Here is a 26536-nt window from a genome sequence, read left to right as displayed (position 1 = left end):
TGCAATGTGCTGTTATCAAAAAGAGTTCTTAACAAACACTATTGGTTCAAATAAACCCCTAGAGCTAAATGACCACCTCCCACGCCGTAAGTCTTCTTTCTGCCCCAACTCTTGGATAGAAGAAGCCTGATCGATGCGTGTCTGTAACACGTCACAAACGAGGGCAGAAGACAGAGAACCAGTGGGGAAGGCAGGATCCTCGACCCAAGTGGCAGCTGATCAAACAGTTTCTAAATAACCTGTCATTGGTTTTGAATATTTCAGTTCCATGAAGGCATATATATTTTTTAGCAGCCTCTTTTGTTATCCTAATGGACCCCAAATACTCCATACAATGGTATGCTTCTTTTTCCGATGTGTAATAAATATATGAGAAATCATCTTCCTTACCTCCAATCACTACCCAATCACTGTATAGTTTGTGAGAAAAACAGAACCATTAAAAAAAATTAACAGTATGAAGTTTTTAGAATTATTAATAGAATATATAATTACATATCTTAATATATAACTTATGTGTTATTTATGAACAGATTAAAAAATAGAACTATAATGTATTAATAATAATTAATGTATTTATAATGTACTGTAAATGTAAACATAAGGACTAATTATTAGAAGAACTAATATGTTGCCTTGTCACAAAGTCCACAGAGATACCACTTTGACAAGGAGACCACTCTGACTCCCTAGTGCAGAAGTTCAGACGTCCGGCTGTGATTCTTTTGCTAACCTGATGCCTGGCAGATGGAGGGGCATAGAGCTGTTCTCAGTGGTAAGATTCTGGAACACTGAACGGGGCCCTGTTTTCTAGAGAGCTTCCCATCCAGTTTGTGGTAACACAGCAAATGAACCCTGTCCTTTTCTCCTTTCCTCCTCTAAGACAACAAGCTGTCCTTTGGAATAGTTACCTTCGCCTGTGAATGCTCTCTCTTTCCCCCTGGGCAGGCCACAGGGGAGGCCAATCCCGCCAGGCCCATGGGGCCTCCGGACTCACTCCCCTCCGTTTCTCCCTGTGGAGGGTAATTCTCACACAGGTCAACGTTATAAGCCCTGAGACAGATTTGGTGCTGAGTGACCAGATCTTTAATTTTTTTTTTCTTTAATGTTTATTTGAGAGACAGAGAGAGACAGAGCATGAGCGAGAGAGGGGCAGCAGAGAGAGGAGGCCCAGAATCCAAAGCAGGCTCCAGGTTCTGGGCTGTCAGCACAGAGCCCAACGCGGGGCCTGAATCCACGAACTGTGGGATCATGACCTGAGCCAAAGTCGGCGCTCAACCAACTGAGCCACCCAGGTGGCCTCTGAGTGACCAGATCTTTAGAAGTCTGCTCTGCTGCAAGCTCTTTAGGCCAGGATGGAAATGAAGCAGTGTTGTACTGTTTAAGTGTTAACGAGAAAGAAGGCATAAGGCATTCAGCCTGGCACCTGTCCCATGGTAAGTTCTCAGCAAACACTGGCCCCTACAACCAACACCCTCCTTGCCGCTGCTATTTTCTAGAGCTCTGGGTTGGTTAAGGCCAAAGTCACCCAGCTTTCGTGGGCTCCTTGTTCAGTGACTTCCCAGGACCCCCCAGGGATGGAGCTGTTCTGCAGCCAGGATGAATCAGCTATTTGACACCCTTAGGAGCACCCCACCTGGCCTCACCTCACACAGCAGATAAATGAGCGACTTGACCTTAGTAAAGCGAACAGCATTTCTTTCCTCCCAAAGTAAATTCAAGGGCATGGTTATTCTTGGTTTTATTTCAAAAATTCATTGCCATGAGAAAAGAAAAAAATGGGGGGGAGGGGGAGTTTTGACAAAAACTTTGAAGTCTGATTTCTCTGACATTCCTGCCAACTTTCCATTCATTCTAACAGACCTTATTTTTTTGGAATTTAATGAATTACCAATTCTATCCAAAAGCAGCACTCCAAGTGGCAGGGCAGTGTTCTTTTCCAAAAAGAAAACGCACAGGAAAACAGAAAGATACGGGAACACAATAGTTTGGGGTGACTTGGCACAGACCTAAGCCCCGTGAGCTAACTAAGAGTATCTAGAAAAACCCTGGGCAATGTGACATTTGTTCGTCCAGGTGTTAGGCTTTCTGATCATGTAGAGTTCTATCAACCATGACGTCCTTCATTGGGGGAACTTTTGGATCTGAACCATGATACCCACCAGGTGCAAAGAAAAAGGACCATAAAGTACATACAAGAGATTCGATTAGAACTGCTGGATTTAAGGGGCACCTGGGTGGCTCAGTAGGTTAAGCGTCCAAACTTTAGCTCAGGTCATGATCTCACAGTTCATGAGTTCAAGCCCCCATCAGGCTCTGTGCTGACAGCTAGCTCCAAGCCTGGAGCCTGCTTCCTCTCTCTCTGCCCCTCCCCTGCTCACACTCTGTCTCAAAAACAAAACAAAACAAAACAAAACAAAACAAAACAAAACTGCTGGATTAAGAGGCACCTGGTGCCTAGTCAGTTAAGTGTCCAACTCTTGATTTAAGCTCAGGTCATGATCTCATGGTTCATGGGATTGAGCCTCATGTGGGGCTCTGTGCTGATAGTACAGAGCCTACTTGGGATTCTTTCTCCTTCTCTCTGCCCCTTCCCAACTCATGCTCTCTCTCACTCACTCTCGCTCTCTCTCAAAATAAATAAACTTAAAAAAAAAAACTGCTGGAGTTAACCAACTCAACACACAAGTCTGTGTAAATTTACCTGGAAATTTCAACAATTTAAGGTAAAGAGATATTTTAAAAATCTTGAGAGCCCCCACACCAGGATCTGTTATTTCACTGAGAGATCACTTAGTAGGAGGCTTCAGATATTGGGTGCAAATAATTAATTAGAAACAGGAAGTTAGGTTCCAACAGTAAATCCTTGCTTCACGTTGAACCCTTATGCAGGTGGTATGGGGAATATTCATGCCAAAGACAAGGGTGCATCTGGAATTCTGGGCCCAGATGAGTATGAGTCTTCTGTATTAATTTCTATTTTGAGAGGTTATTTCAAGAATCAGCCAGAGTATCCTTTCTCAGCAGCAATCTGGCATGCCGAGCATAGGTCTGTCTTCCACCAACCAGTGTCGACTTTCTCTATACTCCATCACTATGACAATCCTCATAATAATTATTATTACTATTAACTACTGACTAGGTTGTTTTCAGGGTTGTCTCTTATGATCCTTGGCAAAATATATCTGACTCACGCTTTCTCTCCTTCTTTAAGTTATCCTTATTTTAAGGGATAATAACGAAGTTCATCAAGGAACTATTATTAATTACCTAAATGGCTCTCCTCCAGAATAAAATCCCCAAGATTCGCTAGGTGCCTCTGGCCTAGTAAAGGTAAAATGAGTGGGCCCGTTTGATTTGGCAGGCTATTTACATTTCACTGGCTATTAGACCTCTAGGACTCTACTATGTGCTAAGACTTTATGCCCCAGTATACCTATCAACATTCCAGAATTTTCACCCTTGGGAAGGTATCAGACTTTTCAAAAATAAATTAAATACGGCACCAGAGTATATCTAATGTACTAGGGAATAATTTGTCTATATTACTCAACAGAAAGGAAGCATTAGCTTCCACGTAAGGGGATGAGAATTTCCATAGGGTCCTGACTATCCTGGCTTCAGAAAACTTTGCCCTGGGCACAGGGAGGAACATCCCTGTGGAAAAGCGACAAGGAGCCTGGCCACTGGAAAAGGACCCACCAGGTGTACTAACTACTATCCCCTTCTCCACAGCGAAAGCCAGGATTCTGATGCCACAGCAGGGGCAGATTTAAGCACATGGAAATGTCTAAATGGTGTGCTGGAATTCCTGGCTTGATCTTATGACCCTTAGAGAATGTGTGCCTAGGACCACACACTTACTGCAAATGGCTCTTTGGGCTTTACGTGGCTCATTTGTAAAATGTGAGTCTTTGGCAGACAGGATTTCCATTCGACCCACCAGGCTTAAAGTCTCTCTGGTCCTAAAATCGCATAATTTTTCTATGGTTCAAATCTTTTGTCCCTGTCTGCCACTGATGAGCTCCGACACCTCATGTGATGAAGTCTGTTACTTAAACAAAGTTTGGTTGAAAATTTAGGGACTCTTTTCTTGAGTGTCCTACAAATGGGATCTCATTTCCTTTCCTTTCTCTCTTGAATGGCATTTTCCATCAGCACAGCGACTAATGTCCCCCCTGGGCCACTCTGGACTTCGACTTTGATATTATTCCCAGGAGAAATGAAAGGGTCTGGTTTTATGCTGATTGGATTTGGATGGTGATTGATTAGAAAAAAGTGGGACCACGTAGCCACGCCAAAGGCTCAGTACTGAGCCACGGCTTAAACACTAAAGGAGCTTTTTACCAGTGAGTTCACAGCTATTAGATATTTTTATATTAACAACACTTTTCCCATCCAGGTTTGTGCATTTTATCTTTATTCTTTCAAATCCTGAAATTGCCTGGATAAGAGGGAGGGTTTATATATTATACACACACAGACACACACACACACAGACACACAGACACACACACATTTCTAAGAGCAGCCTGAACTTTTAGGGGAAATTGAAGAGGCTTTGTGTCAAGTACAGCTAAATCCAGCCTTTCCATATCAAACCTCTGCTAGAAAATTACTGTGCAGATGATAAGGCAGAAAGATATAATAAAAAGTGACTCTACTCAATTTACACTGCAATATTGGTATGACTGAATATTTTTCATTCAGGTGCCTGATAAAATCGCTAAACTGTATTGCAGATAAATAAAGGAGGCTTCTGTCAAGAATAAACACCATTAATCATGAAGTCTTACCCTCCGAGAGCCTGTGCTATGCATCTGCACAAATATGCCAACACAACCTGCACACAACACATGCTTCCCTCCTCTACAGTGTTCCAGGCTGAAGCCGTCCTCCCCTTCATCCTGGAGGGTTTAGGCAGCAACAGAATTTCCCAAACATTGTCTACACTTTAGGTTTACATTCCTGCAACTAGGCGCATTATTATAACACTTGGGAAAAACTGGCTGTGCTCTTGGGGTAAAAAAACTTGACAATGAAAGAACTTTTTTTTTTTTTTTTTGCTGATTACATACCTACAGACACAATATATATGTGTTACATATGCTATATACTGTATCCCATCAAAGCCAAGATGCCATTGAGCTAAACGATGCAGCATTATGTTAGGTACCACTCAGAATGACAATACTTATCACTTTCAATTCTTGCCTTATACTTATCAAAAGAGGTCTTTTAGACTTATTCACACATAGATTTTATCATGGATCACTCCAGTACTTGCACAAAAAGGGAAATATAAGGAAAAATAATTTTGTTATGGATACCTGAAACTTCCTCACCGCTACCACGTCACCAACAGTGATCATGAAACGCTATAGATTATAAGTCACGTTCCAATTTCAGAGACGGGGACAGGTGGAAAAAGGACGCACCACTTAGACTAGACTCAAACACGGTAATATGATGGATACGTATTAGGTAATTCTGCCATTTGTCAAATATCTGTGACCCGACAGATGCAGGTGTTAAGTGCTATCTATATGCTCCTTCACTGAGTTCTTGATGGAAAATGGGATTGGATAATGAAATTGGGCTTCCATAGGGCAAATACCTAAATACCTAAATACCTAAGCTGGATTCAAACCCAGTCTATGATTTTCAACACAAAGGAAAACTACCTCAAACCAAACACAAATATGGGCATATATGCTTCCATACACCTATATTTTAACATGATTAAGGCTCTTTACTTTTTTTTTTAATGTTTTCTTTATTTTTGAGAGACAGAGACAGACTGACAGAGCAGGAGCAGGGGAGGGGCAGAGAGAGAGGGAGACACAGAATTGGAAGCAGGCTCCAGGCTCTGAGCTGTCAGCACAGAGCCCGACGCGGGGCTCGAACTCACAGACCGCAAGATCGTGACCTAAGCCAAAGTTGGATGCTCAACCGACTGAGCCACCCAGGTGCCCCAACATTATTAAGGCTCTTAATAGAACAGATGGTATGGCTTTCCAGTTACCTTTTTACTCCAAAGGCAACCTGTTTGAATGATATTTAAATGGCTCTCTGTGCTGGCAGCAGAGGGATGTGCAAAGCGTCACTTGGAGAGCACGAGGAAGAATGAGGGAGACATGCTCTGGGTGTGGGCAAGACTCTCCCCGCAGACCTTCACAGAAGGAAAGAGGGGCAGGAGACAAAAATGACATGAGGGCCACAATATTTTCATATTCTATTCCTATTCTAAGTGCCCCACACAAAGGGGAACAATGAACAAATCAAAACTTACCCATAACGGTGGGATGTTAAGGATCTTACAGATCATTTATTCCAACTACTCTATTTCATAGATAAAACCAAGGAGGCTCAGTGAGGTCAGGGACAGTGTTCAAGGATCCGGTTAATTTGTGACAGAGCAGAGAATGGAACTTAACTGAGGGCCACATTTATTTTGGAAAATAACATAGAAACTGGTTTTAAGAAGATGATCATCACAAGCCATATGCCAGCAGAGTTATAGTTGAATTTTCTGAAATCACACTTTGAAACCCAAGAAAAAAGTATTATCATGGGCTAAGATAACCAACCTTATACTGGGGTGTGCTCAGAGATGATTACTGAGCAAAACCGTAATCTGGTACAGGAAGTGTCATGGCAGCTGTGTTTCAGCTCATTGGGGGATCTGTTTTCAGAGCCCATTTCAACAAGAAAGCGCGTGTATAGCCAAAAGAGGTTTAACTGCCACCTTCCAGACAAATCCTCCCTGGGTGACGAACTGTGATCCCGCAGAGTGAATGCATTTATTTGCCAAAGAGAAGACTGGCGAGGGCCCCTCCACAGAAAGTCTGTGCCCCACAGTTTATGGCCATTCCAGGGCTCACAAAGATCAGGCACCAGGAGCCCAGTTCAAACCAGGCCCAGCAAAAAAAGGGGAGGACCCCAAGGAATCAGGGCCATACCCTGGCTGTACTGTTTGGGGCCTCCCCCAGGTCATGAAGGAAGAGCTTCTATGTATAAATAGGTATTTATACTGAGTACAATTCTCATCACAGATTATGTGATCAACCACTTTGAGCAAATTCCTGGGTCCTCATTTGGGAAGTTCCAAGTCAAAACTACTTGCAGGCACTCAATCAAGAAATGCAGGTTCCCAGGAAGGTACCACATACCCCACCTGCTTATTAGAGTCTAGACGCTCAGGTATAAAAGGATGGGTTCTTCCAGAACCCATGTTCACCCAGAAGGTGAACAGATCTCTGACAGAACTTTGTTATTAAGACAGCTGGATTTTTTTTTCAGCGGTAGCACAGTGTTTTACCAATACCTGTAATGAAGGTAGACCTCATTACCCAAATATTTAATCTTTATTAACAGAGGTTTAAAAAGCATTAATTCATAAGCCTGGTAATTGCTCATCTCTGTCTCAGTCATTAACCATACTTCAGAAAATAACATATATGCACAAGAAAATATCACGGCTAGGATTAAGGTATCTGAATAATTTTTATGACCGTTGCTCATTATTTCTAAACACACAGAAATGCATTTTATGCAAATGAATATGAAATTCCTTCAAAATGCAGATTCAACTTAAATGGAGCTAATGGGCTCCCCCCAGCCCCCTCCCCCCACTCCCTGCCCAGGATGATTTATGTTACTGAACTGGGCATGGGTGTCATACCCTGAACTGCCTGAACCACCCTCCTCCAACAGCCTTATTCACATGGAAAGGAAACCAAATGACTAGGATCACCCTTCAGCGACTTTAAAGCTCATGATGCTTCAACAGCAGCTGTGTTGCGAAACTGGAATGGAGTGCCACCCTCTCACTAATGAGGCTACCAAGTGTCTTTAGGTCTCCATGTTAGAGGCACTTAGTAAGCACCCTGCTTGGCAGGGACCCACGGCAGGTCGAAGCGATGGACTAATCACACAGGCTGGAATCAAATGGGCTGGAAGAATCTGGAGACTTGTGGCCCGGAGGAATGTAATTCATGCAGAAAAGCGTTGTCAGAGCAAGGCCAGGGAACCTCGTGGGAAGAAAGCAAAATAAACAGTTCAACAAAGAAAACAAAGAAGGGCCAATAGCCTTTTCTAAAGCTTGAGTACACTGAGCCTTCAGTGGGGCCCTGGGACAAAGGCCTCATCAAAGAACGCCCTTGCAAAGCAAACAGACCAAGAAGGATGTTTCTTTCTGATACACTTGGGGGGGAAGGGGTAGACTCCACTTTTCATTCCTTGCAATTCAGTGTTCACATACCTCCCTCCTCCCAACAAACAGAGAAACAGCATACAACAATAACCAAAATAACTGCAAAGTCCTATGTCTGCCTGGGTCAAAAGATGGGGCAAGGCGGGAAGGTTAACCCAGATTACGTAGGGCGTAATGTATCTTCTGACTGTTCTTCAGATCACAGGAAGCCCTTGGCAAGTGCACGAACTGCCCAGGTCAGACCCACACAGCCTGCAAGCCACATTCTAGAGAATGGGGCCAGACCCACGAAATGCTCAAGGACTCCATGTAGAAAATCCTCTCATGCAAATAGCATATGACATTCACAGGGAGGGTAACTATCCGACTTGGAGAGAAGCCCTCCGTGGGCTTAGCACTGTCTTTTACAGGAAGTTGGACCCCTTTTTTCAGCCCCCACACCCACAATTCCCGATTTCCAGTGGAACGCTGACTTAGATCATCCGTCTCTGAATACACGTAACTACATGTATCGCTGTGTCCTGAAATCCAAAGACTGAGGTGACCCGATTTTGGTCATTAAAACAAGATTAAAATACTTTAGACTGACCTTCTTGTCCCCTCTTGACTACTTCCATTAAGAAGGAAGATCATGTGTACTAATCCCAAGGACAAACTGAAATTACCACACAGAAAATGGATAGAAGTGAGCTCTGTGTGGATGCATAGAATACATAATATATGTAGTCAAATAATGAAGATACAGAGAATACTTACTTTAAATTGTAAAAATCCAATAAACATATTAGGTACATAAATAATACATTCCAATATACAGCTGACCTTGAACAAAATACAGGTTTGAAATGTGCAGATTCACTTACCTACAGATTTTTTTCAATAAAACAGCATATTACAGTCAATGTGTTTTCTCTTTTGTGATTTTCTTAACATTTTCTTTTCTCTAGCTTACTTTATTGTAAGAATACAGTATATAACACATACAACATAAAAAATATGTATTAAAGAACTGTTGCCGTTACTGTTAAGGCTTCTGGTCGACAGCAGGCCGGTTAGCAATTAGGGTTTTCAGGGAGTCAACAGTTATACCCAGCTTTTCAACTGCATTGGGGGGTTGGTGCCCCTAATCCCCACATTGTTCAAAGGTCAACCATAGTTCTAACATTAATCTGTTATATCCCAGGCAAATATGATGTAAGAAACCTTTTAAAATCAGACTCCCTCTCAGAGCTCTGATAGTCTTTGTAACTAATTGACAATTTTGAATTTGTTTCTGAAAACTTTTACTGGTGTGCACCACTTATGTGGCAAACGTGTAGGCTAGGAATATGGGAATTTTGTTCTAAGGGGGAGCCAGAGAGTACTTTGAATAGAGGCAAGAGGCATTTTAGTAAGCCCGGAATGCTTTCTTTGGACTCTGTCTTAAAATGTAAATCATATTCAAGCAACATGGTTTGGTGATTTGTTTTGCAAATGAGGCAGATCATTTAACTGCTAGTGCCTCTCTCTCCTGCTCCCTCCACCCCTCCCCCCCCCCCCCCCCCCCCCCCCCGGCCCCATGTAATAGAGATGCTGTTCATTTCTGATGAACTTGGCGATATTTGGGTACTATTTGAATGTCCTAAGAAGAAGAGTATTGGTGGTTCCCTGGCTAGACCCTAACTCATTCCCAGGCAGCGGGAGACGCACATTAGCCGTGTAAGGCCCTGGGGATCACTTAACCTGCAAGGACTTAAGGTAACTCCTTCAGGCAGAGCTCTGACTACCAGGGGGTGACGGGGCCTGGGGAGGATGGGGCTCCTTAGGAACTATTCACAGGTATAACTACTGCCCGGTGCCACAGGGCTCTCAGAGGTGAATCTATAAAACCCCCTTTAACTGTGATTCTATACAATAATGCATTTTGGTATTAGTTTAGATTTTCAGATTGAGGCTAAACTTCCAATTCCCTTAGAGCAGTCCCAATGGAGAACTTTTTAATGAATTTGTGATCTCTCTGAGGCTGTATAATTAAGTTTTAAATATCTATAACTTATAAACATGTGAAATGCTGCATAAACCAGAATATTAAGTGACTGGATTTTAGAATATCTGTGGTGTTAGATTACAGACCTTTATTTTTTTTTTTTTCTTTACTGGAAATGCACTCTCATGCCCTAAAGGCAGTTTCTGCCACTTCTTAGCTATTCCTGCACATTCTTTTCTTCGTGTGTGTGTGTGTGTGTGTGTGTGTGTGTGTGTGTGGAGGGAGACAGAGACAGAAAGGAGGGGAGAGGCAGCAGCAAAGGGTAGAGATCTAGCATTGCACTTGATGTATTTCCATACCAGAGTTTCAAAAACCATGCGAGCTGGGTTAGCTCAGGAAGCAAACATGGGACCAATAAACCATGGGACCAAGGTGTGGATTTTTACCCAAATGCAATGTAATGATACCCATTACTATTCTGATATGTCTTTAACAAAGATTACACCAAAACTACAAATGGTCAAGATCTTTTTTTTCAATGTTCTTTTCAATACAGTTATCTAATAAATGTTCTGCCAAAACACTCCCCTAACTTTAGGACTCAGAGAATGTGTTTCAAAACTGACCTTTTCCCCGATGCTTCCTTTCCGTATGCCCAGGCCCGTGGCATCACCAAAGATGCAAAGATCTTGCTCATGTGTTACTTGAGATTCAGAAAGTTAGCAAGGGCAGGTTTCTGGAAACAAATCTGCGACCATTTTATTTGCTGACATATGAATATGGTTGGGGGCAGGGATAGGGATGCGAGAGTAACAAAAAAGAAATGAGTGACAGGCAGTCCTGTGTCATAGGCCTTTGTTCTCCTGGGGAAAGGTCTGAAATGAACTCAGCCTGCTGTGCTGCTATAGGAAATGGCATGTCTTTGTTTAGGTGGAAAAATCGGGTTCTGTTACCTAAGTGAAGGAGAGAGGGCCACGGTGGGCAGGGCGGCTTTGGTCCGGGTGGTATTCATCACAGGGAACTCACCTGAAAGTGTCTTCCCTTTGGGACAAACCCCGTTCAAGTTCCATTTTCTCAAACGCATATTTTGAAAAATAAATACAACCATGGCAGTAAATTTCTGTTTTCTTTGAAGCCAGGCTTAACATGAGTGGAAGCATTGTACTCAAAGAAAAAAGTCTGTTACAGTCCAGTAGCCCCCAGGCCCCCTGCAACAGGTTTGACAGCAGGCTCTATAGAGCCGGCGGCTTCCGGTTCAGTGACCGTGAATACCTCCAGTCAATATCTGCTCCCAGACCTGACCGCTGAGCGCAGCACAAAGAACATAGGAATTTTATCCAAGAAGCTGCCGCTCAGACTCTGTGAATGTGCGCTATAATTAGGGCCTGCTTTCTCTGCAACTGATGACCGAATTCAATATTTCAGTCATTAGAAATACTGCAAAACAGAAAGAAGTGCTATGCCCTTGGAGTATAGGTTTATTTGTTTCGTGTTCATTTCTTGATGCAGAATAAGAAATGTGTACTGGTTGGTCTAAACTTAGGCCGCCGGGCTCACTCAAATGTCTAAAGTTTCAGGATTGAAACTCGCCCACCTTTTCATACTTCCACAAGGAACTTTGCATGAAGGTGGTCTAAAATCGTTCTTGAAAATTAGGCAGGCTTTCCATTTTTTCCGTTAATCATGAGAAATGATAACCAAACAATAAGAGCTATTTGCTTTTTTTTTTTAATTTTTTTTTTTAACGTTTATTTATTTTTGAGACAGAGAGAGACAGAGCATGAACAGGGGAGGGTCAGAGAGAGAGAGGGAGACACAGAATCTGAAACAGGCCCCAGACTCTGAGCTGTCAGCACAGAGCCCGACGTGGGGCTTGAACTCACAAACTGCGAGATCATGACCTGAGCCGAAGTCGGACGCTTAACCGACTGAGCCACCCAGGCTCCCCCAAGAGCTATTTGCTTTTTTAAAGTGACATGACAGGCAATGGAAAAGGGTTGGGATTAGCAGTATGAAAGTCTAAAAGAAGAAAATACTGTGCACGTGTTCACTGATTAAAAAGAAAGAAAAATATAGGGCACCTGGGTGGCTCAGTTACTTGAGCATCCGACTCCTGATTTCGGCTCAGGTCATGATCTTACAGTTCATGGGATCGAGCCCAGCATCGGGGCTCTGCTAGAGTCTGCCTGGGATTCTCTCTCCCCCACCACCACCACCCCATCCCTCCCTCACTTGTTCATTTTCCCTCTGTCTCTCTCTCTCTCTCTCTCTCTCTCTCCCTCCCTCTCTCAAAATAAATAAACTTTAAAAAAAGAAAGATAAAGCATAAAAAGGGGACAAAGGGTAGGGCTGGAAAGGGGGTGTTATTTTCGATTGGGGTTGGCAAAGTATCTTTTAGGCTTTGCAGGCCATATTCTCTCTGTCTCAGGTACTCAACTAGGCCCTTGATTGCTAAAGCCACCACAGACAACAGTAAACGTGGCAGTCGCTGTGTTCCCATAAAACTTTATTCACAAAACTAGGCCATGGGCCTGTACTGGGCTTACAGGGCAGTTTGACAAACTGCTCAGTTGATGGTCTTCAAAGACGACCTCTCAGATAAGGAGACATCACTGCAGACAAATGTACGACATGAGGGAGCAAGCCATGGGTATCTGAGGGAAGACGGTCCCAGGAAGACACATGTGGTGACCTAGTCCAACATGGCTTACGTTCTATACAGTACACCGTTATAATCGCTGACCATTATTTACCCATGTTTTAATACAGTCTTCTCAAGTGTAAAACTGTTAGGCTTTGCCCAATAAGCTACCAAGCTGATGAACCACAATTTACCAGCCCACCCCCTATGGCTGGATATGTAAACTTGCCAGTTGTTTGGTGTCCCAAATTCTACAGCCGCAAACATTGATGTGTATCTTATTTTTCAAGCCATTGATAGGCTTATCGGGTCAAAAGGCTTTTTAAGGCTCTTCACGCTGCCGTATTTCCTACCTTAGAAATCCGCATAAGACACTGACAGCCAGTGACACTGAAAACTTCCTATTGGGTACTGTTACAACTATTTGTGTTCATCGAGGAAGCATAGACTAGACCAGCAAAATCTGCAGTGTTGATTTTCACAAGCAGAGGAAAATAGTCAAGTATAAAGGGGGTCGTAACATCTGATGCACTATTTACTCCCAAGCCTTGTAATCTCTCTGGGTCAAGGCCTCTGTATCTTTACAATAAGGTTGGTAGTATCCACCCCATCATAGCATTGCTCTAAGAATTATAGGAGATAATTATGTCAAGTGTCTAAAATTGCACCTCGCCCATAGTTAATTAGGCAAAAATGTCATATAACAGCTATGGCCATTATATATTTTCTCACGTTGTATTAGAATCTATTCATTTCTTCCCCCCCCCCCCCTTCTTTTTGGAAGTGTGCTATCCTTTTTAGGTTTTCCATTTAAGATTGTTAATTTCATTAACTTTATTTCCATATGAAGGGCCGGGGAAGCAGCAATAAATGTATATTAAATGGTACCCAGTCACATTAGGTGCCTATGGACTTTACCACCAGTAAATGATTTAGTACCAGGGAATGCATTGCACTAAGGAGCATCACATCGCTATAGGTGCTCCTAATATAATCTTAATATTAATTAAGCTTTTGATTTTGAGTTCTAAGTGTGCTAGCCTTGTTGGCATAAAGGTGATACACTCTAACAATAGTAAACAAACAAAAACAGGAGAAAGACGTTGGCAGTGATCCTCCAGTGGCCTAAGACAAATAGCCCATCATCATTCCTGAAAAGAATATTTATGCATAAGGCGTGGATCTGGCCCAGCAAATGCAAAGAAACACACAGACAGTCTTTGTACTCAAGAGATGTAATTATAATCAAGTTCATTTCTTCTTTTTTTTTTTTTTTTTTTGGCAGGGCAAGTGGGTGTTACACAATATTTGCTATAGCTATTTGATGGAATCTGTCATTGTACTTTACCAGTCCTAATAATGTTTACGGTAGAGCACTGAATGGAAAAAAAGGACTTTCCTTTGTTTATCTTACTTATTACTTTTTTAGAGAGAGAGAGTGTCCACAAGCAGGGGAGGGTCAGAGGGGGAAAGAGGGAGAGGTGGGGGAGGGAATCTCAAGCAGGTCTGTGCTCAGTGCAGAGCCTGACAGGGGACTCAGTCTCACGACTGACCATGAGATCGTGACCTGAGCCAAATCAAGAGTCAGACGCTTAACTCACTGAGCCACCCAGGCACCCCTACTTTGTTCATTTTAATTCTTTCTTTTTTTAAGTTTATTTATTTTGAGAGAGAGTGTACTTGAGTGGGGGAGGGGCAGAGAGAGAGCAAGAGGAAAAAATCCCAAGCAGGCTCCAAGGCTGTCAGCTGAAGCCCAACACAAGGCTCCATCCCATGAACTGTGAGATCATGACCTGAGCCAAAACCAAGAGTCAGACACTCAACTGACTGGGCCACCCAAGCACCCCTACTTTGTTAATTTTAAACTGTACTATTCAAACAGTCCAAACTGGTTATGCCCCCAAATACAAATACAAGGTTCTGATCAATCTCTGTACTTTACTGGAGGGAACAGAAAGAAAGAAACCACTATCATGTGTATGGGCCCATCACAAAATTTTAAGTAAGTGGCCAGACTGAAGGCTGCTTTGAACAACTTACATGTGCTCATTATAGGGACAGGACCTAGGAAGACAAGCCAGGTGCTGATTTCAGGGAGGGCGGGAAGAAAAGAGGGAAGGGAACTGAGTAGCAGCACTGGCCACCTCCTTGCTCTTCCTTTGTCTAAGCTTTTACCATAATGATGCATCTTTTCTTTGACCTTTCTCTCCCTGGAAAGAAATGTATTTATTCATGCTCCAAACTTGCTACTCATCTTCCTGCTCTCCTCCCTAAAAGGCAGTCACAATCATGGGGCAAAGCCTTACTTATTTCCAGAGCACTCGATGTCACAGCTAATATTAATGATCGGCTGTGCACGGAGTCCTCTCCCCAGGCGCCAGGCTGCAGACCACTTTAAGTAGGAGGGACACCTCTTCTTGCTTAGGTGGAATAATTCCAGTGAGTCGGGCAGCCCCGGGAAGAGCCACATTGACTCAAGTGAGAGAATAAAGAGCCGCCGAATAAAACAGAGCATGAGCGCTCATTTCTCCAAAGAAGAGGGAAGATGAAACTGGCTTGCTGAAATGAATGAGTGACGTGGATGGTGATATGGGGCAGCCTATGTGGCTGCAGGCTTGGGCACAGTGTGGCACACACCCACAGCTCCAGACAAGGGCAGCTCTAGGCTCAACTGGCAAGCTCTGTGGGGCTTCGATTATTGTAATGGGTTAGTCACTAAGGACCCCGCTTAGGAAAATGAATTTCAGAGTTCATTATGAAGCAAATGGACTGACTGTCTGAAATTCAATTCATATTGGTCCATAAATGAGACAACTCTGGGTCAAAAAAAAATTTATGTAAAAGACAGACATTTCTCCCAAGTAAAAATCCAGAATAAACGTGGAATTTAAAACTTTATAATTTGCGTTTCTATTAATACACTATGTTTAGTTTATTTTTATCTTTATTTTTTTAGAGAAAAAGAGAGAGCACCTGCACCTGCAAGTAGGGGGGAGGGGCGGATGAAGGGAGGGAGAGGGAGAGGGAGAGAGAGAGAAAATCTTAAGTAGGCTCCATGCTCAGCCTGGAGCCCGACCCTGGGATCATAACCTGAACCAAAATCAAGACTCGGATGCTCAACCTACTGAACCATTCAGGCGCCTCTAGTTTTTAAAAGGGAGCGTGCTTAAATGAATTCTAACTCTAATTAAAAAAAAAAAACAAAAAAAAACAAAACAAAAACAAAACATGCACTCAAAATGCAAGAGAAAGAGTACTTTCTTCATTGAAGCAAGGTAAGTCACTCAAACATCCAACTGTATTTTGGGGGAGAGGAGCTTTAATATTGCGATTGTCTAAATTTCCAAGTGAAATCTGAAAATACAATAATGTTTGGCCAAGAGAGCATCACCCACCCCCACAGATTACAATAAGGCCTCCTGGAGTTATGCAAGGCTGCACCCTGATAACCACGCAAGGCATGGAATACACAGAAGACCAGGAAGGAAAAATCTGCTTGACTCTGGATATACATTCAGGTTCTGTCATTAATGCTCCAAAAAATCTCAGTAATATAATAAGATGCATTCACTGGTATTTTTCCAGAACATTACACTTTTCTAGATCTATCTACTGGGCACAAGTCCTGGTGAAGTCAGTGGGGAGTAACTTTCAGAAGAAAAGGGGAAATCCCCCACCTCCAATGTTTCTTAATTTCCAAACTACTTCAATTAAGTAAACACAAAGCAGGAATCATATATTTTATATGACAACCTTTCTGCGACAACTCAAAGAAAGATGATGTCTACATTCCATGTCCCACTTGTAAGTCCATGAATTTAAAATCATGATTCTGAGTTAAGAAAGGAAATACTAGCAAATTCTACGATTATTTCCAGGACACTCAAAACAATGTGAGTTTCTAGACTCTGGTCTACACTGCCAACCGTACACTGTGGACAATGCCCTGAGAGTTAAGTAGGGTAAGCTAAAGGCATTGCATTTAACAAGCTGGGTTCTAAGGGACGCATTTCAGTACATATTTATAAGGCTTGGTGGTTATTATTAGGCTGTAATTGTAGTTGTTCTAACACCTAATAAGCCATGGTTGGAAAAACAAAGGCAGGTTAATTTGTGATTTCCTCTACTCATTCAGAGGCAAATTAAGTGTCAAACAGCTAATACAGAACATATTTCATTTTATGAGATTTTAATTTAATTCTGCACCATATCGTTGATGCCTTAATATAGGGTGGTTTATCTAAAAAGAGAAGCAATTTATAAACCTCTTTCAATAGAATCTTTAATGATAGGATATGATAGCATAATTATCACAGTGCCTGCCATCCTTCTAAACAGAGATCTGTCAGTATTTCCATCATCAACACAAATCCTGTTTTCAAGAGACTTATAATTTAATTTTTAAAGCTGGCACCAGAAGGACAATTATGTGTACAAAATAATGAGAATATCCTCAAATTCTGTCTTCTTATAATTAAACATGTTTATTCTAAAAACTTTGTAAGCTCACTTGGCCTCATTTTCTATGAGAAAATTATATAGCAAGCATGTTGGAACTCACGTTCTAGATGAAAGCATTTTACTTTTCCAGGATACTGCTTTACCCCTAAGCATAGATGTGCTTTTTTTTTTCTTTTTAAATTTTTTTAATGTTTATTTCTTTTTGAGAGAGATAGAGAGAGCACGTGCACAAGTGGGAGAGGGGCAGAGAGAGGGAGACAGAGGACCGAAGCAGCTCCATGCTGGCAGTAGAGAGCCTGATGTGGGGCTCGAACTCACGAACCATGAGATCGTGACCCAAGCTGAAGTTGGATCCCCAACTGACTGAGCCACCCAGGCACCCCCAGAGGTGTTTTAAGATTCTAGCAACCAAGCCATACTTGCCTAGATTACTCTCCGCTCCTAAAATGATCACAGGCGTCTACTTATAACACCTCAGAAGGTGCAAAGGCAAGAAGGGATTCATGACTGAGCGAGGCGAGTGTTTCTGAGGCCCCCACTTCCTGGAATGCTAACCCCCAACATTTGTTTAGAGCTCTATGCTCTTAAAAGCATTCACATGAACATGACTTCATTGAACTCTTCCTGCAATCTGAGAGAGTCGGGTAAGGCAGAAAACTTCATTTCCAGGGGATGAAACCAATCCACTCGAGGGTAGGTTACCAGAGTTCCCAGCATAGGTGAGCGTGAATAAAGAAAGAGTTGGGTATTGGAGCTCATCACGACTCCCAGATGGGCCACCTGAGTGTTACTGAGCACCTTTTTCGCAAGGTACCTGGCAAAATGAGGAACAGCCTCGGGGGATAGCCAGTAGGGGTGATACCTGAATTAGAACTTGAGGATGAGGAGTTTTAAGCAGGAGTCTGCCACCCCACCAGCGAGGGAAGGCCACTGAGGGCAATGCATAATGCATAAGGAAGATTCTGTTACAAAGGCACACGGGATCTGAGATGTCCCCTAGCCTTCTGGAGCCAACTGCATAAGCTCATTGTCCCCACCCAGATCCCTGCTAAGGACTAGCAGTCCCAGGAGGGCACAGACCCACCTTCTCACTATGCTCTGCACACAGCAATGGCACTCCTCTCAGAGCTCTCTGGGGCTCCTCTGTGGGCCTCAGGATTATCTACTGGCCCTATATTATGAATTTTGATAACTATCTGTTTAGGCAGCTAGCAAACAATTCGGTCCATTGCTGTGAAAGCATCCTAAGGCTTGGTTGGAACACCAGGAAGTCCTGAAATCTATAAAAATCCCAGCTCAGCAGTCATACCTGAGATGCAACCCCCAACCCCAGGACTTTCCAAACTTGACCTGCCTCATCTTGTGGTGTTTTTATCACAGGTGAGCTAAAACTGAAGGTACAGCAATCAGGGTCTAGAACACAAGGTGTTGGCGACCTGAGGGCTTGCTACTGCATTCTGCCAAAGAACCAAGGCTTGGGATTTTTATTGGTAAACTCATATTTGAATTTAATAACAAGGCGAACTATAATGAACCCATAGGAATTAGTTCCTTCGGTCATATAAACTTATTCTGGTGGGGGTGGGGGGGAGGGATTGCTCCATAACAGGGTTTTTGAAAGAGTGAACAATTCTGAAATCCCACAAAAATCTGATTTAAGTCACCACATCACAGAGACTGGAGTCTGGGAGGAATCTGCCACCTGCATCACCAAGGTTGATCTGGCCCTCGCTGGCTCCGCACCACAGGGCAGGGCCTCGTCGGAGACCTTTGTGGTCCCATCTGCCCCACAAAACCTCCCTACAACGGGGTGAATGACATGGCAGGTTTCGGCCTGAATTTGGAATTTCCTTCCCTTTCTATAGGAGCTTTTAATTGGCCTCATGGTTTTATTTCAGTATATTTTTAGCAGGCTTCAGAACCCTGTAAATACTCACTCGTGTTCCAGTGAAAAGTCAAAGAATAAGTCACGAGTCTCCGTATTCTCTCTCTATAAATACCCACTTCTCCGTTAATGCTTATGGAAGTCTGCACCACAGATTTATTACTTACCTCCAGGCAAATCTGCTCTGAAATTACAATTCAATAATGGGGGATGGATCCAAAAAACTGTTGGTAAAATATTATATGTGTACTTGGGCATGTAGTTACGGCTGTTAATATCAATTAATTCTGTTCACAGAGGAGGACTTGTTTTAAAACAACTTCATTTTTCTTTGGCATATACGTAATTACACAGCTTAACTAATAGCCACGGAGATGCAATCTACCATCTAAATAACCAGCATTATTCTTCAAAGTATTATTTGTGCTTTTCTAACTTTACTGTCTCAGAATGAAGGGTGATTACCAGATCTAACTAGATGTATACATCAAGGCCATTAGTAAGGGAGAGCCCCTTCCAGACCGCAGCTCCAGTAATCACAGTATCTGACAATGTTTCTGGACATGACTACCAAAAAAATAGCATTGCAGTTTGCAAGCCGAATACTCTTTTTACCCCCAACCTGAGTAAGGTAATATTTATTTCCACAAAATGTTCTGCTTTCTTTTCTAATGTATGTTATCAAAGTCATGCTTTCCTCTTATCTTTGTGTAAATCGTGTGAGCGATCGCAAGCGCCATTTTGTTGGGGAGACATTCCCATCCGTCAAGTCACTGTTGGTGGACGCACCGTGGGGGGTTATGAAAATTTACCACAGCATTTTCATCATAATTCATTGGCGAGCCCTGGGACAGGACTTCCAGGTAATCTGAGTTTTAGCAGGAAAAACTTCAAACCCAATCTCTCCCAGATCCATATTCTGAGTAGTAACTTCCCATTAGGGCCCTACTTTTTTAATTTAGTATTTACAGCCCACAGAACACACGTCAGCAAAATATATAGTGAATACTTGCCAGCCACCTAGTGTGATAGGCATTCTTCAGGAAGCAACGGGGATTTGCTTCAGTGCATCCAGGAACAGATAGGCTTGCCGTATTGCAAAAGTAAATCTTATACTTCTATTACACCTTCAAAGCCGAGCAGCCGCACTGTTGACAAAAAGTCGTGAGACAGAAAAAGCTAGTATCCCGTGCTGCTTCATTAAAGGGTAAAGTTTTATTACTTACACATGCAATGGAGGAATCGGAGACGGGTCATAATGGTAACGCCCCTCATGATGTCTCGCATCAATCGGCACAGGAGGGTGGAATGCAGGAAAGAGATGAGAAGGGTCTGAAAAAGAACGAAAATCCAACATGGGTAAGAGGAACACCCTGAAACAGAATCCCAGCCCACGACACAACACCGTTATACTGTCTTGACAACTTGGGTGGAGTCCACTTTAAGAATTTGTGGAAGAACTCTTTAAAGTGCATTATGAGGCTACGGGTACTACGGAAGTATGACCGAGCGCACGGCACCTGAGAAGGTGGAGGCTAGGAAGGCAGTAAACCCAGACAGGAAAGTAAGAACAGGGAGTAATGTGTGTTCCACCCTGGGAGAAAGCCCAGAGGAGCACAAGGGCTGGAGGGAGCCACAAAACCAAAAGGAACGGACGACAAGACTCTTACTTTCTTTTAAATTGTACCGTCAAGTGAAATTTAGACAACGATGTAATACACATACTAGCTTCCCTTCTCCCATATCCCTGATGCTTTTTAAAGGAAGCAGTATTTTCTAAAGTCCCTGCTTGAATGCATGGGTCTACATACACGTTATGTCTACACTTACATATAAGTGTATGATACACACACTATTTTAAAGTTTAAATGCACGATCTCCTCCTTCCCGTCCTGGGCCAGACCTCCACAGTCCCACACAAGGGCAAGGGCAGCCAATCTATAGGCTAGCCAGAGAAATGCTACAGGGCCTGGCCGGAAGAGGTGAGCTGACCCCTCTCGGACTGACAAAGAGAGGCTGGGAGCAAACAGAGGAATGCTTCCCCCACAGCCCTGACATTCACCTTGGACCCCGACCAGCCTCCCTCCTGCTTAGGCTGGTGTTTAGAGTTTCCTGGGTTCCTGTGTGTGCACTTACTTCCGGCCGCTCCTCTACTTCACTACAGTAACGTAAGCACACGGTCTCCTACAAATCTCATCAAGGGCTTTTTTTTTTTTTTCCTAAATAGTGATTCACTGCAAAAGCTGAAGAGAATTTTGCCGCATTTTATTCTTAGAAGCACGGCTGATACTCGAGTTTTCCCTGAGTTTCAAGAAGCAAAGTGACGGAGCGAAGATGCGTCTCCACGGTGATGAGCCTTGCGTTACGGCAAATACGCCAAAGCCTCTCTTCAAATATTATCTCCCACACGTGTCTGTCCTGGCAGCCTGCACAGAACCATCCTGCTGCTACTGCCCCAGATCTTCCCCAGGAATTGATGTGCACACCAGAGGTGCCTCAGGAGGGCTTCAAGCATTTTCTAGACGTCTGAAGGTTTTGCCTAAACCTGAGGTAGCAGGTGGCGCAGAGGATCCCAAGAGAGGCGCTGCGAACAGGTTCTGAGTGGTGGCTGGAAGAAGTGACACAGAACCTCTAAGTGGGGAATGGGGGGCTGTGCCAAACACAGACCGGCACCCACACCGTGGATTTGCATAAGCCCCCATATCCGAGTATTAGGTGTGCATGGGGTGACTTTAGGTGTTTTTTCATTTTCCTCCCTATGCATTTCTCTTTTTTCTAGATTTTCTTCAACAAGCATCTCTTAGAATGTAAACATAATAAACTCTTTTAATTTTTATGTTTATTTATTTTTGAGAGAGACAGAGAGTGAGCAGGGGAGGGGTGGAGAGAAAGGGAGACACAAAATCCAAAGCAGGCTCCAGGCTCTGAGGTGTTAGCACAGAGCCCGAACCTACAAACCCGTGAGATCATGACCTGAGCCAAGATGCTTAATGGACTGAGCCACCCAGGCGCCCTATAATAAAGTTTCAAAAAAAATTATGAAATCTTACTTCTCTTGTGTTGAACTTTGCCCTGGCTGCCTTCCTTTGAGAATCTACAAGTATGGTTATGAGGAAAAAATATAGTAAGAGTGAAAAACCATTGACGCAGTGTTGACCGAACCAAGGAGGTGCCCAAAGCTATGGCTCCACCAGATTTGGAACGTTTCTTAGAAAACTTGTGGGATTAGAAGAGGAATATTGTAACAAAAAGGTCAATTACTGACTGCATCCTGTGCTCCTTGTAAGATGAAGGTGGGAGGAGTGGCAAATAGGGAGAGGAGGCATCATCCTGGTATGGTCAGGGCACTGCCATTGCGATACCACAAAGTGTAAGCCACTGTATAAATTCCACATGAAAAATCAATAATATATACAATTTTTAAATTGAGAAAGAGAGCACGAGCTTCTATTTGTTTCCCTTTTGATTTAGTCTAAAATGATAAGCAGGCTCCATGCTTGGCATGGAGCCCAACTCAGGACTTGAACCCACCACCTCATGACCTGAGCCGAAATTAAGAGTCGGACAACTCAATCCACTGAGCCACCCAGGCACCCTGAAAAACTCAATTATATTTTAAGTGCACCACTTAGGACTTAAATCTAAAGGATGTGGGAGTTGCTCTTTTGTAATGCAAATCTTGGTAGCTGGAATGCTAAGTGGGAAAGTTTACCCCACACTGTTGTCACATTCAGTGTGCCACGTAAGTCAGTCATCCTGCAGAGCCAAAATGTCCGACCTCACATAACCATTTTCCATGAAAATTAATCCATCCTTCTGCAAACAACATACAATCGACTGCAGCAATCTTTCTCACTAGCTTGAAGGTCTGACGCACATTCAGTAAAATATTTCCTGGTTTTAAATTCTGAAACAGGCCTAAATGAGTCAGATTCCAGTCAGATAAGGCGGTTGGCCACCAGACATGGGGGCGGCTCTTCTTTCTCTTCTCCTCTTAGGGGTCGCTGCTCCTGCAAACGTGCTGGCCTCCAGCAGACTTCGAACTCGGCACACTGTCATCAGCTCTTAGCAATCAGAGAAACAAACCCCCTAGCACTGTGTTTAAGTCAAGCATTCACAGAGTCTGACCCTCCTCCTAAGACTTTCTCCTACACATTTTCCATGGCCGCAGTGAGGGACGTTGTGACAAACACGTCAGAGCTGGAGGATCTTTTCACTTCTCTCCTTGCTGGCTCTTGGCCGTGGACTGCGTGATTCAATTCTCTCCACCAGATAAGTGGGTGTCGACTGTATCTGATTTTCTCTATGTGGGTTCAGCGATGAATTACGACGGGGCGCAAATCCACATTTTTCATATACGCGGGGCTCGAAACGTGTGGATTTATTCCACATTCGGTATCTGCCTCAGACATCCAGGAAGTAACACTCCTTATCGTTTGAGTATTGATAATGAAGTGCAGTGATTATGTGCACGCAGGCAAAGACCAACCTGTTAATCCTATAAAATCAAGGGTGTACCCAAGCAGCATAAAAATCTCCTCCCCAGGAAAACCTGGAAGGGCTATTGTGGACATCTGAAAGGCACTGCCACCTTTTCACTTTCAAGAAGTTAGTGTGTCTAACAAGATTTTAATTCACTCTTATTCTCTCCCTCCCTCCTTCTTTCAGAACCAAGGAGCAAACGGCCCAGTGCCGCAAAACTCTTTTGAGAGGAAAACAGAAGACACAATTATTGGGGCATTTTATAGTCATTTCTCACTGTTGAGTTTGGTGTTTGGTGAGCTTAAAAATTTAATTCTGACTGGAAGTATGTGATTGTTTATGTCCTAAGGAAATCTGCGAACTGTGCATTCTGGAATTAGGGTAAATAAAGAACAAAAATTAATGGATCTCATCGGACTTGAGCAAAGACATCTGGCCTCAGTTTAAGTATTTTACAGTTTCTATTTGTCTCCCTTTTGATTTAGTCTAAAATAACTTCTCCTGGACTAACGAACATCTGTGCAAACAGTTACACTTTGTGGGTCGCTTATCTGTGGAGACCACACCTCGGAAGCTACTTTCTGGGAAACTGCGATGGAACATCCCTCTTCCAGCTCGAGACATGCTTGAGCACAGCTGCACGGTACCGACGAAGGAAAAAAAAAGAGTTCGATCCTGTGCTGTAACACCCGTGGCATCACGTGACATCGACCCTAACACATTTCTCAAAAATAAAAAAGTTCCCGAATCCTCCAACGCTGGGTGCTCTCCTTGCCTCTTGGCTCGTCGCCTCTGCGCGGATGATCGGCAGCGTATTCCATCACGGGCCCAAGAAGCTGTCCAAGAAAACCCACGCGACAAGCACAGGCCCGTGTCGCCAGCAGCCACCATAATTATCCCCCTCATGGGTTATTATTTACACATGAGCAGCGCAGCTGTGCACATCATAACTCAAGTGTATGTGCAATAAGTCACCGCACCGCGGCCATCTCCTGTTCTGGCCCTTGACAAAACACCACATGATGACTTTTCCAAAGTCAGGGGAAAACTGCTGGAGCAGAAGGAAGTGCCACTAAACCTGGCTGCCTCCTATTTATCATACAATTTCCTGACTGATGGTTCCACAAACCCGCTGCTAAGTGCTGTGTACTCTACTGTCAGCAAACTAACGGGCTAAATGGAAGACAGGGAGAGTAATGTGCAGAACTGGTGGAATCAATTTTACTGAGGGAATTAAAATTCTACCAGGTGGGGGTGAGTCTGCGGAGCCGCGGTAAGCAGTCAACTGTACATGCTTATGGTTGCAAAGATGATTTATTGCATGCTTGCAAGAGGCTTGACTATTAGACTAAAATTCCTCTTCTACTAAACCGAGACTTGAAGAGTGTGTGTTATCCGAGGCTCCAGTGCAATAGTCTTTAAACCCCATAAATATGTAATTGGCTTGACACGTGTTTAAATGGAAATGCATAGTAAAAATATTTGTGCTGGGTATCGTCGTCGGTATTCGGTTTCGTGCTGCCTGTCATCATACCGCGCATTAAGGATCTCATTAGGAATGAGAGGCATTGATTTTTAGGTCTCTGCACAACAGCCTGGGTTGATCATAAAACCTGTAGCCAGAGAAAGACACTTGGAGATTTATCTTCAGTTGCATCTTTCTCCCCAGAAAATAGTTTTAGTATCCTCAGGCTGGAAGATCTCTTAGATGCCATTCTGGAAAACTGCCTTTTAAGGCTTGAAATTTCCATATAAAAATCGTAGATTAAAAAAGAAAGATCAAAGTAGGCTCACTTCGTGCCCTAAAGGAGGATGATTCACCAGATGGCACTTGAGTGGCCGAAAGTACCCAGGAAATAGCACAGGGCCCACAAGAGCAAAGTGCCCAAGTTCTCCTGGCTTATTTAAATACTGAAAGCGTTTGCACATTGACTTCGGAAGTTATTCGAGAACGGAACTAGAGATTATTTTTCCTGTCATTAGGGTAAACCCTGCCCGTAGGAATGTCCAGTCCCCCCAGATTCACTCAATTGCCTATCATCAGCAAAAATATCATTAAAACCCCACGTGGCCAACATCCACTATACCAGAACCAAAATAATCACCCAGTGACTACCAAATGAGAGGTCTCAAGGAGGACAGAGAGAGAGAGAAAGAGAGAGAGAGAGATAGAGAGAGAGACCCTTCCTCCTCCAGTGAGATGGTGAAGAGTTAACAGGGCCTTGTCTCCCCCCCTTCTGCTTTGGGCATCTCCAACCATCACATAGATGCCTGCAAGACCTTTGCCTGGGCTCAGTGGCCTGAAGGAGGCATCACCCAGTAAACGGACTTTAACACCCAGGCTCCTTCACACAAAAAAATCCTTGTATTCCCGCCCATGGGCAGGAACATGCTTATGAACAACATGGCACCAGAAAGGAGATGATCTAGCCCCTGGGGACACCCCAGGGACGCCTGACCGGGAATGTGTAGAACAACAAGGCAGTCTATGGCCCTCCTAGTCTGCAATGAGTGGAATCTTATGAGTGGCATCCCACAGGGATCAGCTGTGAACCTGCTGAAACCTCGCCCAGTGGTCACCCCATGGAGCAAGAGGAATCTTCTTTCTGGTCTTACATGAATGTGAAATGGAACCAGAAACATCTCCAGTGTCATTAGCGTATATCATCTTGTTTATAAGGCCTTCTGGAGCGTGGTGCAAGTTCTAAGAAGTTGGTTCTAATACAATCTAGAAATCCATAGAGATGTCTTGCACTTAAAAAAATTTTAAAAAGATTATTTTGTCACTTTATACCATGGCAAGAGCCTTAACTTGCAAAGAATATGCTTTGGGAGGGATCTGCTAACTACCGTGTGTGGGCCAGCTTTTGCAAATAAAGTTTTTAT

General features: G+C 43.4%; 1 protein-coding gene across 2 annotated transcripts in view; it reads right to left on the bottom strand.

Annotated features, from left to right (window-relative positions):
* Positions 1 to 26536, bottom strand: part of GLI3 (GLI family zinc finger 3) — a 281557-nt gene that overhangs the window by 105004 nt on the left and 150017 nt on the right. For both annotated transcript variants that reach the window (XM_030307709.2, XM_030307710.2), the window contains exon 4: positions 20395 to 20500. In XM_030307709.2, the coding sequence (XP_030163569.1) occupies positions 20395 to 20500 (106 nt within the window). The remainder of the gene's footprint in view (positions 1 to 20394; positions 20501 to 26536) is intronic.

Source organism: Lynx canadensis, chromosome A2, assembly GCF_007474595.2.
Source record: "Lynx canadensis isolate LIC74 chromosome A2, mLynCan4.pri.v2, whole genome shotgun sequence".
Classification (NCBI taxonomy): domain Eukaryota; kingdom Metazoa; phylum Chordata; class Mammalia; order Carnivora; family Felidae; genus Lynx; species Lynx canadensis.
The sequence above is the reverse complement of the archived record's forward strand: the minus strand, read 5'-3'. Positions and strand labels throughout refer to the sequence as shown.